Source organism: Lactuca sativa, chromosome 4 (assembly GCF_002870075.4).
Source record: "Lactuca sativa cultivar Salinas chromosome 4, Lsat_Salinas_v11, whole genome shotgun sequence".
Taxonomy (NCBI): Eukaryota; Viridiplantae; Streptophyta; class Magnoliopsida; order Asterales; family Asteraceae; genus Lactuca; species Lactuca sativa.
The window spans coordinates 52315838-52331968 of NC_056626.2; the positions used below are offsets into that span (position 1 = coordinate 52315838).

At 36.9% G+C, this 16131-nt stretch overlaps 1 protein-coding gene and 1 pseudogene across 13 annotated transcripts in view; one reads left to right on the forward strand and one right to left on the reverse strand.

The window, feature by feature from the left end:
• Positions 1 to 582: 582 nt before the first annotated feature.
• Positions 583 to 3790, reverse strand: LOC111876797 (uncharacterized; annotated as a pseudogene).
• A 7430-nt stretch (positions 3791 to 11220) lies between these two features.
• LOC111876763 (uncharacterized) overlaps positions 11221 to 16131 on the forward strand; it is a 32740-nt gene continuing 27829 nt past the window's right edge. For 6 of the 13 annotated variants that reach the window (XM_052770247.1, XM_052770239.1, XM_052770249.1 and 3 more), the window contains exons 1-7: positions 11221 to 11881; positions 12008 to 12092; positions 12179 to 12271; positions 12352 to 12454; positions 12560 to 12591; positions 12659 to 12816; positions 12986 to 13092. In XM_052770247.1, coding sequence (XP_052626207.1) covers positions 13021 to 13092 — 72 coding nt within the window. In that variant the 5' untranslated portion in view covers positions 11221 to 11881; positions 12008 to 12092; positions 12179 to 12271; ... (2 more) ...; positions 12659 to 12816; positions 12986 to 13020. Of the gene's footprint in view, positions 11882 to 12007; positions 12093 to 12178; positions 12272 to 12351; positions 12455 to 12559; positions 12592 to 12658; positions 12817 to 12985; positions 13093 to 13237; positions 13344 to 13433; positions 13517 to 13630; positions 13749 to 13844; positions 13934 to 14032; positions 14076 to 15402; positions 15513 to 15615; positions 15693 to 15761; positions 16108 to 16131 lie in introns of those variants that run through there. The other 7 variants (XR_008231498.1, XR_008231495.1, XR_008231494.1 and 4 more) reach the window with 3 other exon arrangements.

The following is a 16131-nucleotide window of genomic DNA, read 5'->3' on the forward strand; positions in this document are numbered from 1 at the left end:
GGAAGGTGAAGGACTAATTGTACACACTTGTTGGAAAATTTGTTACAGGGACAGTCTGTGATACTCTGAAATTTTATGATGATGATTCTATTTGACACTTATGTTTCTGGATGACTTGGTTCATGAAAAATATTTTGGAAATTTAAAAAATGAAAAATTTTGGTTTAAAATTTGAGGTGTTACAATATGGTATCAGAGCCTTGGTTTAAGGGATTTGGATGAACTCTAGGGTAATTCCAAACTCAAACTAAGGATCTGAAGATTTTCATAAAAACTTTTCAAAGAAATGAAGATTTTCACAGGAGAAAAACCCAGTGACGCAGTGTGTACAATCAACCAAAGCTTGAGTGGTAGTTTACCAAAAATACCTCAATTTATATTATGAAGCAGTGTAGAGCTGATATTTTATGAGCTGATAGAGTTGCGTGCTAGTTAGTGGTACGCTAAGGATCATGTAGGAATGGTCTGATAGTGTTGCCTTATTTGTGATGCCTTTTGCCTAGGAGTTCATTCTTATGAAATTGAATCTATCATTTCTATCTGTTTGGTGTATGCTATATAATTGTACATAGTTAGGATTTTATAGCCTTAGAATGCCTGATTTAGCCTTTCTTCCTGTACCTTGTTTGGTTTTGGATTTAAGGTAGAATCGTTTTTTCGAATTTCTATCGAGTCTCCTGTTTTGTACAATTAGTATGTACAAATCAAATGGCGAGGACCTTGGTTTTAAAAAGCGTAATGCGCCCTAATGCACTAAAGCCTTTGGGGGCCGATGCGCTAAGCGCTAAGCGAAAGCGCTCGCCTAGAGCACACGATGTGCCAAGAATTTTTAAAAAAATATAAAAATATATGTAAATACTTAAAAATAGTTTTAAATACTTAAAATATCCAAAAATCATAGTTTCATACTAGTATCATATTAGATCCCAAATACTAATAAGTTATAACTAGAGATCGTCTAAACTATCATCATCTTCGTCGTCAACTTGGACAACACCATCTCCTCCTCCATCATCACTATAGACACCAATATCTTCTTCCACATCTTCATATACCAAATGTCTATGAGATGGTTGAACGGTTGTTTTTCCCTTATTAACGCCCGATGTTCCGGTTCCATCATTTTGTACTCTTGATGCTCTAGTTCGATAACTAGGCTCATAAGCACCGGAGGCATGAGCTACATCTCTCCAAGTTAAATCTTCACCAACAAATACCGCCTCATCATCACTCCCATCTTCCATTCTTCCCATCAACCCCTCGTTGCTTTAATCAATCTCTTGTAGGATAAGGTGATCGTTCTCTTTTTCTTTTGCCCGTCGCTCCAAGGACCGATTGAATTTGACAAACACCATGTCATTCAATCTCTCTTGTGCCAATCTATTTCGTTTCTTCGTATGAAGCTACAAGTAAGAAAATCAAAGAAAGTAAGAACACAAAGCAGAATTGCTATAGAAAAACATATTTTCCAGCAATAATAAACAAATTCCAGCAAAAAAAAAACAAATTTTCTGAGAAAAAAAAACATTTTTTCTGTAAAACAGTATTTTTTCTGCAAAGAAAACAGTTTTTTTATAAAAAAAAATTATATAAAAAAAATTTCCTGTAAAAAACAGATTAATTTGTAAAAATTAAAAAACATGTAAAAAAGACTTACATGTTGAAAAACACTCTGATTTCTTTCACAACTTGTGGCACTACAAGTGAGGCTAAGAACCTTTATAGCAAATTTTTTTAGATTAGGAGTTGAAGATCCATATGCTCCCCACCAATCAGCTATAAAAAACAAAAACAAAAACAAAAACATAAAGTCAGATTATAAATTAGAATTTAGAAGAAAAAAATAAGTTGAAATTTACCCGGTGATTTTGTCTCTCTATGTCTAACAGCCATAGGATTACCAAAGAGTCCTTGTGCATTCTGATATTTGTCCAACTCTTCCGAAATCTTGTCTTGAACTTGTTGCTCGGGAACAAGCCTCATAACGCAATCATACAAACCTTTTTCCACTTCTTCACAAGCTACCCCACTAACATCTTTATAAAAGATTCCCGGGTTCAAGAAGTGTCCCGCCGCATGCAAAGGTCTATGTAATTGACATTCCCACCTGCGATCTATAATTTCAAAAGTTGTCTATTAGTCATCCGGTCTTGAAAAGCTATCACGAATGGCCTCCTTAGCCCTATCCATGGCCTCATAAATGAAGCCTATAGCCGGATATTTTTCTCCATCAACAATCCTAAGAACCGTAACTAGGGGACCCGTCAACTTAAGAGCATAATGCACATTTCTCCAAAACATGTCTTGCATAAAGTAGGTTTTTACTTTTACCCCCCTCCCGTCTGAAGACCACTTAGATGTTTCCCACTCTTTAGAAACCACCATATCCCTCAAATTGGCTCTCTGTTTGTGGATTTGGGCAAAAGTGATGAAAGATGTTGCAAATCTTGTGATAGCCGGCCTATGTAAGTTTCTTTGGTTTGTGAACTTTCTCATCGTGTTCATAAGAGGCACATGGCTATATATATACCCAATTGCAAAAATCGACTTCTTTAATGCACTTTTCACCTTTGGAACTTGTTTGCCAATATCTTCCAACATCAAATCTAGGCAATGTACGACACATGGTGTCCAATATAGATTTGGTCTTTTAGCTTCCAACAACTTCCCTACAAAGCCCACACATAAAAAGTAGTTGAAATTAGACAAGATATTAGCCTTCATAAAAGATAAGATATTAAGTTTGAAAGTTAAAAATTTTACCCGCCTTCACATAAGTTGATGCATTATCGGTCACCACTTGTACCACATTCTTTTCACCAATTTCCTCCACCATTTTATCAAGGACACGGAACAACAAATCTGCATCTTTTGAAACATCGGAAACATCAAGTGACCTCTTGAATACCGAACCCTTTGGGGAGTTCACCATGAAGTTAATGATGTCTTTTTGCACCACAGAATCACGCCATCCATCGGATAATATAGAGCAACCTTTTTCAGCCCATTCTTCTTCATGCTCCAAAAGCTGTTTTTGAACATCTTTTACTTCGTTATTAAGTATCGGCACTCTTAACTCATACATAGATGGTGGTTTCAACCCGGGACCAAATTGTCCAATAGCTTCAATCATAATATTGAAGCTATCATACGTCGCATCATTGAAAGGAATGCCCGCATCGAAAAACCATCTCCCAATGTGACGACAAACTTTATCTCTAAGGTCCTTTCGACAAACTTCATTGATGGTTTGTTGTTTCCTATCCTTCTTCTTGCCTTTCATTGCGTCTTGTGGGTTAGGAGTATAGTACATATCAATTTGGCCTTTTGTTCTTGGTTTTTTGGGAGGGGGAATCTTGTTACTACCACCTACTTCAATAACATATTCCTCCTCATTTTCAATGTCCTCATATCCATAAGCTTGTTGCTGCATCCGAAAATTTGCTTCCATATGTTGTTGTGCCTTTATTTCACCCTTCTTTTGCATGTATGCCCTACATTCTTCTCGAACATGCTCCGGACAATTTGGGCATTTCTTTGCGTCTTTATGACCACCAATTAAGTGTATTTTGAGGCGGTATACTCCTCCTTTCGTAACTTGTCCACAAAAAGTACACGTAAAATTGTTTTTAATATTTGGATCTTGAACACCATATCTCCTACCCGGGTCATCCGAAACCATTCTGTAAATAGTAACAAAACCAAAGTTAAGTAACACTTAATTAATATTTTAATAGTTAAAACACTTAATTGTCAGTTTGTCAATTTATTTAACAGCATATTACAGCATTACAGATTACATATTACAACACCTATACAATCATATAAAATTACAGATTACATATTAAAGCATTAATAGTTAATACATTTACACTTTTACGGATTACATCATAGTTTAACAACACATATATACACAGTCATACAAAATTACAGAATATACAGATTACATATTACAATTTACAGCATTAATACATTTACATATTACATCATAATCATTAATCATTATACAACACATCATATTAAAAAGTAAGTCACAATGTCACATACGTGATAACATGAAAGAGATGTAACTGGAAACAAACATGATACATTAAAGTTAAACAATAAGTTATATTAAAAAGTAAGTTATATACATGGGGAAAGAAAGATCACACGATATGTATAATTATATATAACACTTTCTGCATCAGTAAATAATATTAATATATTATATAATATATAATAGTAGTTACTTTTAGTATGTTACTCTGTTTCTGTTACATTCGTGAATCGTGATCATGAATCATGATTCATGAATGCATAATGAAAAGTTAAAGACTTAGGAGATGATATAAGAGTAGAATCAGAGTAGAATGAAAGAAAGAATAGTACCTTGATGTTTAGTGGAACTGTGGAAGACTGGAACGAGCATTGGAAGTCTGGAAGTACAGTTGAGTTGAAGAAGATGGATGAAGATTTGGAATTCTTGGAGAAAACGGTTGGAAAAGATGGATGAAGTGTGTTGTCGCCTATGAATCTCTGTCGTGTGATGTGCGACTCTTGGTTTCCAAGAGTTTTTTTATTCATTTATTTAACCTAATGGCCCACATCTAATTAAAAGCCCGTCACCCATTAAGTCGCGCTTAAGCGCCGCTTACCATGTACAAAAAAATCGCTAAAAGCGCCCGAGTCGAGCGCATTACGTAATCGCATCTCCTAACTAGGTCGGAAGCGCTTCTACTGATCGCATTGGCGCCTAGCGCTTTAAGCGCGCCTAGTCGACGCATTTTTAAACCAAGGCGAGGACAGTGGAGATGATCTTGTAAAGCGGGGCAGTGTTGGGCAGTAGTATAGAATGAGTGTATAGATGTTTAGTTGTGGTTCTGAGAGACCAACAGGGCAAGTGTATAACTGATCTTGAGAAATAGAGTCCTTGTGACTTAGTTTCTTGAGAAGATGACTTGAGACAAATACGTATTGGTGTGGAAGGTAGTATTAGGCCTATACTACTGAAAGCACCGGGTCCATATGCAGCTCAAGGAGGAATCTTATGGAACTAAGGAGCTTGTATGAGTATGTTGATGTTCATGTATGCGCTTTAGACTGATTCTGGTGGTTTTCTTATGTGTTTCAGTATGGTGGTTACCCGAGGTTCAGGCTCCAACAACCCCGAGAGGCCGAGTGCCAATGATGATGAGATCGGTAGGATTGTTGCGGCCGAGGTGGCCACAACAATAAGAGGGGTTATTCCAGAGATGTTTGGGACTATTAAGACCATGCTGATTGAGACTTTTGATGAGAGTTATGTCGTCGTCCCAGAGGCTGCTACGGCTGCAAAAGCCACCGTAGCTTTTGTTGTTATGAGACCGCAGAAGGGTGATTTTTTGTGGTAGCGGGAGTTCAACAACACGAAGCCACCCAAGTTTGATGGGACCTAGGATCCGATTGTTGCAATGAGATGGATTTATGATGTTGAGGGTTGTTTTTACACTTGCTCGTGTTTGGAGAATCTGAGGGTTCGTTTCGCGCTGAACTTGTTGCGCTTAGGAGTGAAGGATTGGTGGAAGTTTGTGACAACTGATTACACCCTTGTAGAGCATTCTACGATGACCTAGGAGAGATTTACTAAGAGAGAGAGAGAGAGGTTGGCCCAGTAGTTCCTGTCTCTCAAGCAGAAGACATCGACGCTGATTGAGATCATTAAGATGTTTTACAAGAGGGCCTTGTTTTGTCATGAGCATGTGTCTACTGAGTAGACCCGTGTGAGTCAGTATCTGAGTATTATGGGGAGGGATATTCGTGATTTCCTGGCGAACACTTTATATCGGACATTGGCTGAGCTAAGACCAATGCCGGGAGGAAAGAGATTGAGTTGGAGACCTAGGCTAGAGAGGAGAAGGAGACCCAAGTGAGAGATATGAAGCCAGTACAGTCGCAGTCGGCGACTAAGCAGCCTAAGACCGCTGACTTGAGAGTTGGAGGCCAGAAGGACTGCACTTACGGTAAGTGTGACAAGGGCATGAGGGACCATGTCGGCCAGGGACGACTTGTTACATGTGTTAAGGAGAGGAAATTAGATAGGGATTTCCCCAAGGGATTTCAAGTTTGCTTCAATTGAGACCATACGAGTCATTTGAGGGTTGAGTGTCCTCATCTTGCATCTTGGGCGGTTTAGGCTCCAGGCCCTGTGACCCTGCGTATTACTGATGGTCAACAGGGGAAGGCCAAGACACCAAAGGCTAGAGGGAGAGTATTTCAGTTGACATCAGAGGAGGCCAGAGTAGCTCCATACATGTGGCTGGTATGTTTTCTTTATTTTCTATTGATTTATTTATGTTGCTTATGTTATTGATCATGTAGGTACTTTTCTTGTGAATTTTATACCTTCGCTTGTGTTGTTTGACATGGGTGCGAGTCGGTCTTTTATTTCGTCATCCTTTTTTTTGCAGATTTATTATTGCACGAGAGGCCTTGAGCAGGCCCTTGAGGGTCTCTATACCTGATGAGCATCCGATCTCCACTACTGATATCTATCGGGGTTCTGTGTTAGAGATTTTTGGTGTTGGTTATCCGATAGATCTTACCCCTAATGTTATGGGAGATGTCTGTGTGATCATGGGTATGGATTGGTAGAGTCGGTTTGGGGCACTGATTGAATATGAAGCGTTAGATGGTGACGATTCAATACCCAAATAGGGGAGTGTTAACCATTTATGGTAAAGGTTCTAGGTCGGGATCCGCCTTCTGTTCTGCCACCAGGGTAATGCAGAGTTTGCAGCATGGGTGTATGGGTTATTTGGCATATGTAGTGGATACTCGGATTGAAGAGAAAGGATCAATTTCCATTTCTGATGTTCCTATTGTACGCGACTTTCCTGATTTTTTTTTCCCGAGGAGTTACCGGGTGTGCATCCTGCGAGGCAAGTGGAGTTTCATATTGATTTGATCCCGGGTGCGGTGCCGATTTCCAAGACAACGTACCGTCTTGCACCTCCTGAGATGCACAAGCTATCCTCTCAGCTTTAGGAGTTGTTGAGGAAATGGTTTATCCGGCCGAGTAGTTCTCCATGGGGAGCACCGATCCTATTTGTCAAGAAAAAAGATGGTTCGCACTGGATGTGCATTGATTGCTGGGAGTTGAACTAGCTGACAGTGAAGAACCATTACCATTGTCGAGGATTGATGATCTATTCGATCAGTCGCAGGGGGCATCTTCGTTTTCCAAGATCGATATGAGGTATGGCTATCATCAGATGATGATACGAGGGGAGGATATTCAGAAGACGACTTTCCAAACTCGTTATGGGCAATACAAGTTTATGGGGATGCCTTTTGGGCTCACCAACGCACCGACATCGTTTATGGATCTCCTGAACCGGGTGTGCAAGCCCATGTTTGATCAATCAGTGATCATCTTCATGAATGACATTGTGGTCTATTCGAAGATCAGAGAGCAGCACAAGGAGCATTTTCACGAGATTCTTCGAGTTTTGAGGATAGAGAGGCTCTATGCCCAGTTCTCTAAGTGCGACTTCTGGTTGCGCAGGGTTCAGTTTTTGGGACACCTCATCAACCATAATAGTATCTTGGTCGACCCATCCAAGATAGAGGCGGTGATGTGGTGGGAAGTGCCGAAATCTCCATCTGAAACTTGGAGCTTCCTCGTTTTTGCAGGATATTATTGGAGATTCATTCAAGACTTCTACAAGGTTGATGTTCCTTTCACTAAGTTGACGAGGAAGCATGTTGTGTTTAGTTGGGGGCCTGAGTAATAGGCATCATTCGATACTCTTCGCCAGAGATTGTGTGAGGCACCGGTACTTACCCTCCCTGAGGGAGTTGAGGATTTCGTGGTCTACCATGATGCATCCATTACAGGGTTGGGTGTTGTGTTGATGCATAGGGAGCATATGATTTCATACGCTTCGAGGCAGCTGAAGCCTCGAAGCAAGGCATCCCACTCATGATTTGGAGTTAGGGGCGGTGGTTTTCGCTCTCAAGATTTGGCGCCACCATCTTTATAGTGTTCGGTGTACCATCTACGCATACCATAAGAGCCTGAGATATATTATGGATCAGCCTAACCTGAACGTGAGACAGAGGAGGTGGTTGGATGTAGTGAAAGATTACGACTGTGAGATTTTGTATCATCCAAGCAATGCCAATGTGGTGGTCGACGCCTTGATCCGAAGGACGGTTAGTGCCTCGATTCAAGATATGTGTATGAGGATGATTGTGATAACACCAGTTTTGGAGATTATCAAAGAAGTGTGGTCGGAGGCCATAAAGGAAGAAAATCGGAAAAGTAAGCCAGTGATCGGTCAGATTTCAGCTTTTGATATCGACAGCCAAGGGCTTTTGACTCTTCGTGGGCGGGTTTAGGTGCCTTGTGCTAGTGGGGCTCGACAAGTATTAATGGAGAAGGCCCACAAGTCGAGATTTTACATTCATGGGGGGTTTAGGTGCCATTTTTCTCGGCCAGAAAATACCAATTTAGTTTATGCTTTTAAAATAAAATCAGAGTAATTTTCCAAAAGATGTTGCGGAATTTGTTCCCAAAACAAAATATAATAAAAATTTATCAAAACATTTCTTAAAGAAATATATTTTCATTATATAACAAAACCTAGGGACGTCATGTTCCGATACAGATCAAAAACATAAACAATACATTATAAGCCTTACAACAGTTATTTACAACTACTGGCCTATAATAAAAAAGTCTCTCGTTGTCTTCCAATTATGCTCGGGGTCCATTACCTGTAATATGAAAAGCTGAGTGGGTCAGGCTTAGGAGCATGGTGAGCATATAGGGTTTTCAACCCACAAATAATAAGTTTATTAATTTTCATCAACCAACAATAAATTTATTAATTTCATGAAACAACAATAACTCTGATTACCCATTCCCGTTATCCTCACTTTACGTCCATAAACACCTTTCATAAGGGACCTAGCCTAAGGATTTTCATCGGGGTGACAACACTGCTTTAGGGGATTCCTCAACAATTTATGTCAAATAAGGCAACCATGTGGGGGATGGAGTATACCATTGAACACTAAGCTCACAAACACCTACAGGTTGTGAGCCTGCTAGCGTTCCACTAGACTGTATAGAAAGGTCCATAGTCGTCATCTATACTCCACTGGATGACTGAAACAATAACAATATCAAGGCCTCTCATCATTTTAACACACAATGACAATTTTATCCACCCATGTTTTACCCAACATATTTGTAGATAAAAATACATATACAGTTTAAAACTTGTATAAAATATCTATTCAACACCCATCTCAAATAAACAACCCATATAATTACACATAGCATGTATTTTATAGAAAATACTTCATATCTATGTGAAAGAAGAAAGTGACTATACATTCACTTGTTAAGACGATAATTGGGCAGCACCTCGTCTCGTAAAGCAATCGTTTCCGATAAAACCGGGGGGTTTTCTCAAAAAACGGGCTCCACAGGGGCAGAGTTTCGACTCGACAAGCTGTTTTTCTTGAAAACTTCGGCGCTCCGGGATTGCTTTGGGTGCTAGGGAATGATATCGGGACCTCGGGGGGTTAAAACTAGCTAGAGAAGTAGTAGAGAGTGAGAGAGAATAGATTTTCCAAATAAAATCCGTAAGCCCTTGGTTTCTATTTATAGTGGCTGGACATCGGGGTTATGTTGGGCGTAATGTCCTCGTATGTTGGGCGTACTGCGAGGCGGTCCAGTGTGTTGGGCGTACACCGAGTACGTTGGGCATATGGGTGGATCATCTCGGACGCATCGGAGCTACGTACATGCGTCGACCATCCCCAACAACTTCGAGGATCACTGACGGCTGCCAGGGAAAGACGGAGGCTCTAGTAGTGAGGAGTTCGACATTTCAGTTGCATGTCGATAAGGCCTGAGTTCCATTAGATGTTGTTGCAGGTACGCATTATATTCGCTTTCTTTATGCATTCATTATTTACGCTTATGATCATGTGGTTGTGTGTGTGAGAGAGACAATATGTTTAGTTAGAGTCTTCACCTATGGATCGTAGTTCCTTTATGTTACTTGGGTATGATTATTAGAGGAACTGTCACATGCCATTTTGCATACCAGGAGTCATGTTAAAGAATAGTCAGTTGAGTTAGTCGTAGGCGTCAGTTCGAGAGCCTCTCGGCAAGGATTTCTTTGGATCAATTGTTATCGTTAGTAGGGTAAGAAGTGTTAGGAGCTATTAACTTCTGTGTATAGGTGGTACATTTTCGTATGGGTCGATTCAGTTGTTGAGGTTATGGAAGGCGCTCGAGTTATATCAATTAACAATTCTTTAGGTGTAGTGATCTCTTAGTAAAAGATTTGATGGATTAGTTATCTGCCTATTATGACTATGGGTTATTCATTCTTTGTTATCAGTTGAGATTTTTCAAGGATTTGGAATTGTATCAAGGGAAGGTGCTTTAGAGGCAACTATCTTTATTCAGGAATAACAAGGTGTTGATCTGGTTTGAGTAAGCTCAGGATGACAGTGGTAGGGCAGAGAAGTTAGGAGGTTGGCATGTTGTAGTTGAATCTAAGTGGGGGAGAACCGTTTTGATTGATAGAAACATTTACGAAGGTGAAGCAATACGAAAATTTATCATGGGTAAGTGGATATCCCATTCTGATTGTATTACGAGTCGAGGGTTATGCAAGGTATAATGTTCGGTGTTTACTATAAATAGACTTCCACTAAACTTCATTTTTAGTGTATAATATTTTGAAAAATAATTTACTTAATTAAAAAAAAGAGTTTGCAATAATATTTTCTAATGTTTGATGAGTTAAATATCTTTTATTACTATTAAGATATTTATGTTTTTATAAAACACATATGCATATTTGTATCTATTGATTATGCTAATGTATTTACACAAATAATATACATCACAGTGATGATACTAAAAATACTTATTTCACTGGTTACGCATGATAATTTTAAGTTAGGATGGTATAAAATCAAAAAAGTTGATTTTATTATTAAAAAATAAAATAGAAAATAATTATTAATTTAAAATAGTCAAACAAAATAATAAAATGTTTCATTAAAATAAAAAAATAAATAATTATAATTATTGGTAAATAAAAAACAATCCAACGTTAATATGGCTGGTTAATAATAGGCAATTAATTAATGCGTAAGATTCTTAATAATTTCATGATCTTCAAGCGTTTCGGTTGGGGCACGAACGGTTCGTTTGACTACAAAGTGAGTGCCAGTCCTGCCTGAACTCTTCATCGTTCTTTCTTTCTTCTTCCTCTTCGTAACCACTTTTTCAATTTTGTTCCTCAGAACACTCGTTTTGTTGACATTAAGAGGATCTTAACCATTTTCCTCTGGTGCTCCAAGAGTAAAAATAAATTGATTTCAAGAAATTGGTGACAGCGGGAAGAAGACGATGATGTCGGAGGGCAAACGTTCTCTTTCTCATGCTCTCCATTATTTCTTCAGTTATCCATTCTATAAACCCACATTACCCTTTCTCATAATTTCCATCCGATGATCAATAACTGTACATCTCACGCCACCTAGCCTGCTGCTTCCCTCTTCTTTTCCCTTTTTGATCCAACGCTTCACTTAACTTCTCCTCTACCGCCTCTGTTTCTTGAAACCGAAGCCTCTCACCCCAAATATCAACTTATACGCTCCAACCCAACTGAAGAGAAGACTTGAAATATTCTTTGGTTTGATCTCAGCTAATCAAACGTCCAGAATCTTGATGCAAAGCAGACGAATGATTTTCATCCCCTTTTTTCTTCGACATGTCTGCTTTCACCCAAATCGACGCCTCTCACAGGCGATGGTCATAGTGGACGTAGGGTTTCTTTTTGCTAGTCTGATTCGACTATTTGTTTCCCAATTTCACAATCTTGAGGTATTTTTGAACCCTGTTGGTTTTAATTTGTTATTTGGGAATGCAACAGGCTCATACAAACAAGTTGTGAAGAGCGTTTATTGCTGAAAAATCTGTAATTTTGTTTCTTTTCATCTTCTTGACTAGGTGCCATATATGATAAGTTTACTTATTAACCTGTGTAGGCTTATGAAAGGGTTTAATGATTGGGATAATTCCCGTTACCTCCAAGGTATGTAACTCCATTGATTTATGTTTATTCTCAAAATCACTGTGGTTATTGGTATTCTTCTTTTCACTTCAATTCCCTTGCTATAGGTTTTGGAACCATGCGTATAAACCACCTAATTCTTGGATTAGTTGCTGAAATACATGCAATGCCAAATCTCAATTCTCATGTTTTCAATTGAAGTATGTTTGAATCTATGTATGTGTAGCACATGTACAATTGTGATTTTGTACATATTCTTATGTTGGTTTTTTCCTTTTAGATATTGTTCAAGAATCTTGATTTGGACATGAAGGCAGGGTTAGGAAAATTGAAGGAAACCCTGATTTCTGTTGTTTCATCTCAACAAAATACTGTAAATCAAGGTGAATTACCACGTATATTATACCTGGTTTGTTGTGGTTTTGTTTTTAGAGTATTCAAGCTATTTCACTATCTGATTTTCTGGTGTCTTTTATTTTGGTGGACAGCATGCATTTCCCTACTGTTCCTTTGGTTGAAGGTATGGATATGCTTTTATTTTTCTCTTTTTATTTGCTGAAAAACTTATTGATCCTTTACTTTTGCAGGGTGCTTCCAATGGTAATGGATAAGGCAAGGGTATTAAAGAGATATATATATATATATATATATATATATATATATATATATATATATATATATATATATATATATATATATATTGTCCAGAAGAGTGTTTCAAACAACAATGACACTTGTTTTGAAGGTGTCATTCTCATTCAGCTAGTTCTTTTTTTTTTTGAATCCTCCAAATTCTGATGAGAATGATATCCATACTAGCTTGAAATCTGTCTTATATTACTAGCAAAGTTCATTGTTAAACATTTTCTGTTTTGTTCATGTGTGATTGATTGTGTATTATTTTCATTTTTCAGATAATTAAGAAACTCTGAATACCATGGTTTGAATAATGCTGGTGGATCCCTTGAACATGCCTTCATTGAGAAGCTTCTGTTATGGGTGTTTTATGAATGTCCAAAAGGTAGCTATTTATTTGCTTATAATCATCTGATAAGTGCTAATATTATTAGACTTCCAAAAACAAAACCTGTGAATATATTTATTTAACTGTACAAGTTTTTCCATTTATAATCACAGCTATGGTTTTAACTATTATATCAACACAGGGGCAACAACATAATCTTTTATCTCTCTTGTTGAAGCACTGAAGATGAGTGATGCAAGAGTATTATTGTTGAATCCACCTGAGTCGCTTGTTGACTGTTTTAACTGGTAAGTTATTGGTGACATGGGGTCTATGCATTTGACAATTCTATGACCTTTATTATATTTACCTTTGATGACATGTCAAATACATGCCAGGTCACCTCACCAAAAGTTACCGGTTGGTTGGTTAAACTTGGAATAGAATGTCACCAAAACTCTATGATTCTTGGATGGAACAGGTGACTAAGCATCCTGTTCTGTTCTGAACTTGTTTCCTAATAATTAACTATTCTCATCTTATTTCTTCATTTTTAACTTCTTAATTTATATTAATTTCATTATTGTAAAACCAGGTGTCTACGCTATTTATATTTAATGACTGGTTTTCCACTATTCACAGTGGAAGTGGACAGAGGGTTTCTCTTTGCCAGTTTAATTCCACCATTTGTTTCCCAATTTCAGAATGTTGAGGTATTTTTGAATCCTTTTGGTTTTAATCTATTAACCGAATTACTAGAGGTGGGAAGTTCCTTTGTTGCATTAAACTTACACCTTTTGGTTTTGTAGTTTGTGTTTGTAGGAGCTGTCATCACATGTTATGGGAAAGACAGAGAAGAAAATTTCTTTTACCAAATAATATTCATATTAATTCTAAGGTATGTCATTTCCTGATGCTGTTATTCTTTTTCAATTTCAATTTTCTTTTATCAATTCTGTGATATATACTAAACATGTGTATATTTCCACTTTTATAGTGGGGATCCAGAAATAGCAAAATACTTTCATTTCTTATTCCAGGTATTTTCCACCACTCTATATTTTGTTGTGTGTCATAAATTCAGTGTTCATGTTCATGTCCTGCTGCTCTTATTCTTTTACAATTAGCATGGTGCTTTAATTTTATTTTGAAAAAACTTCCCATTAAGTCATTGTACATTCAAAAAACATCCGTTTTGCATTGAATGTTCATCAATGCATTTTATTTTTGAAAAAAAATCCGATTAAAGCATTCTTTTGTCCAAAACTTCCATTTTACGTTGATTTTTCAAAAATCATTTCATTTTCGGCATTGCACTTTCACTTTTTCTTTGTTTAACATCATTGAAACTTCACTTTTTTCATCTATGCATTTTATTTTGAAAAAAATCCAATTATAGCATAATCATCCCATTTTTAGCATTGTACTTTAACTTTTCTTTTTGTAACATCATTAAAATATCAAACTTCACTTTTCTTATCTATGCATCTTACATTGAAAAAAATTGCAATTCAAGCATTTTATTTTCAAAAACTTCCATTTTACATTGAATTTTCAAAAACCATTCTATTTCTAGTATTGTACTTTAACTTTTCTATCTGTAACATAATTAAAACATCACTCTTATTTTTTTCTCATCTATGCATTTTACTTTGAAAAAACTTGCAATTCAAGCATTTAACTTTCAAAAACTTCCATTTTACATTGAATTTTCAATAACCATCCTATTTTAGCATTGGACTTTAACTTTTCTTTCTGTAACATCATTGAAGCATCAAACTTGTCTTTTTTCTCATCGATGCATTTTACTTTAAAACTCTTCTAATTAAAGTATTCTACATTCATTAACGTCCATTTTATGTTGAGTTTTCAAAATATCATCCCATTTTTAGCATTGTACTTTAACTTTTCTTTCTATAACATCATTGAAACATCACAGTTTTTGTTAATCTATGCATTTTACCTTGAAAAAAATTTCCAATTAAAGAATCCTACTCTAAAAACATGCATTTTACATTGAATTCAAAAATCAGCCCATTTTTAGCATTGTACTTTAACTTTTTATTAATCTTACGCCCAGCTAGCCTGCTGCTTCCCTCTTCTTTTCCCTTCTTGAAACAACGCGTCACTTAACTTCTCCTCTTCCGCCTTTTTTTTTTCTTGAAATCGAAGCCTCTCACAGGTGATGTCCATAGTGGACGGAGGGTTTCTTTGTGTTAGTCTGATTCCACTATTTGTTTCCCAATTTCACAATCTTGATGTATTTTTGAACCTTGTTGGTTTTAATTTAACATCTACTTGAGGTGTGAACTTGTTATGTTTCATTAAACTTACAGTTTTATTGGGTTTGACCTGTTTTTTTATTAGATCAGGGACCTGTCACATGTTATGGAAAAGTCAGAGAAGAAATTTTGTTTATATTTACTGCTGCTGTTATACTTTTTCAGCAAGATGCCAAGGAGTTGGTTCACGTTATGGTTAGTTTCAGATTATTTCCTTATTCTAATTTTCTATTTCATTCTTCTTTTTGAAGATTATAAAGTTTTGTGTAACATAAATTGTACAAAAAAAAAATTATAGAGATGTTGGCAGAATTGTCGAGAAGAGAGGGAGATGCAAACATAAAACCTGATCCGGATATCGATGTCTTCATGAAGGTAGCAGAATAATTTTTTTTTTGAATCTTTCATGATAGAAATTTAAAATCTTTATTGTTTTTCATTCAGGCTGCTGCTACTGAAGGTTAAGAAGGTAGCGTAGTCACAGATTATACTCTCAAGCTATTGGGATTTGGAACATCTCATCTCTTTTGAAGGACAGGGTTAGGAAAATTGAAGGAAACCCTGATTTCTGTTGCTTCATCTGTCAACAAAATACTGTAAATCAAGGTGAATTACCACATATATTATATATTATATATTATATACCAGGTTTGTTGTGTATAGATGTTTTTGTTTTGAGAATATTTCACTATCTGTTTTGCTGATGCGTTTTATTTTGGTGGATAACATGCTGCATGCTGCTCCACTTCATTTCCCTGCTTCATCTCTCAACAAAAAACTGTAAATCAAGGTGAACTACCACATATTATATACC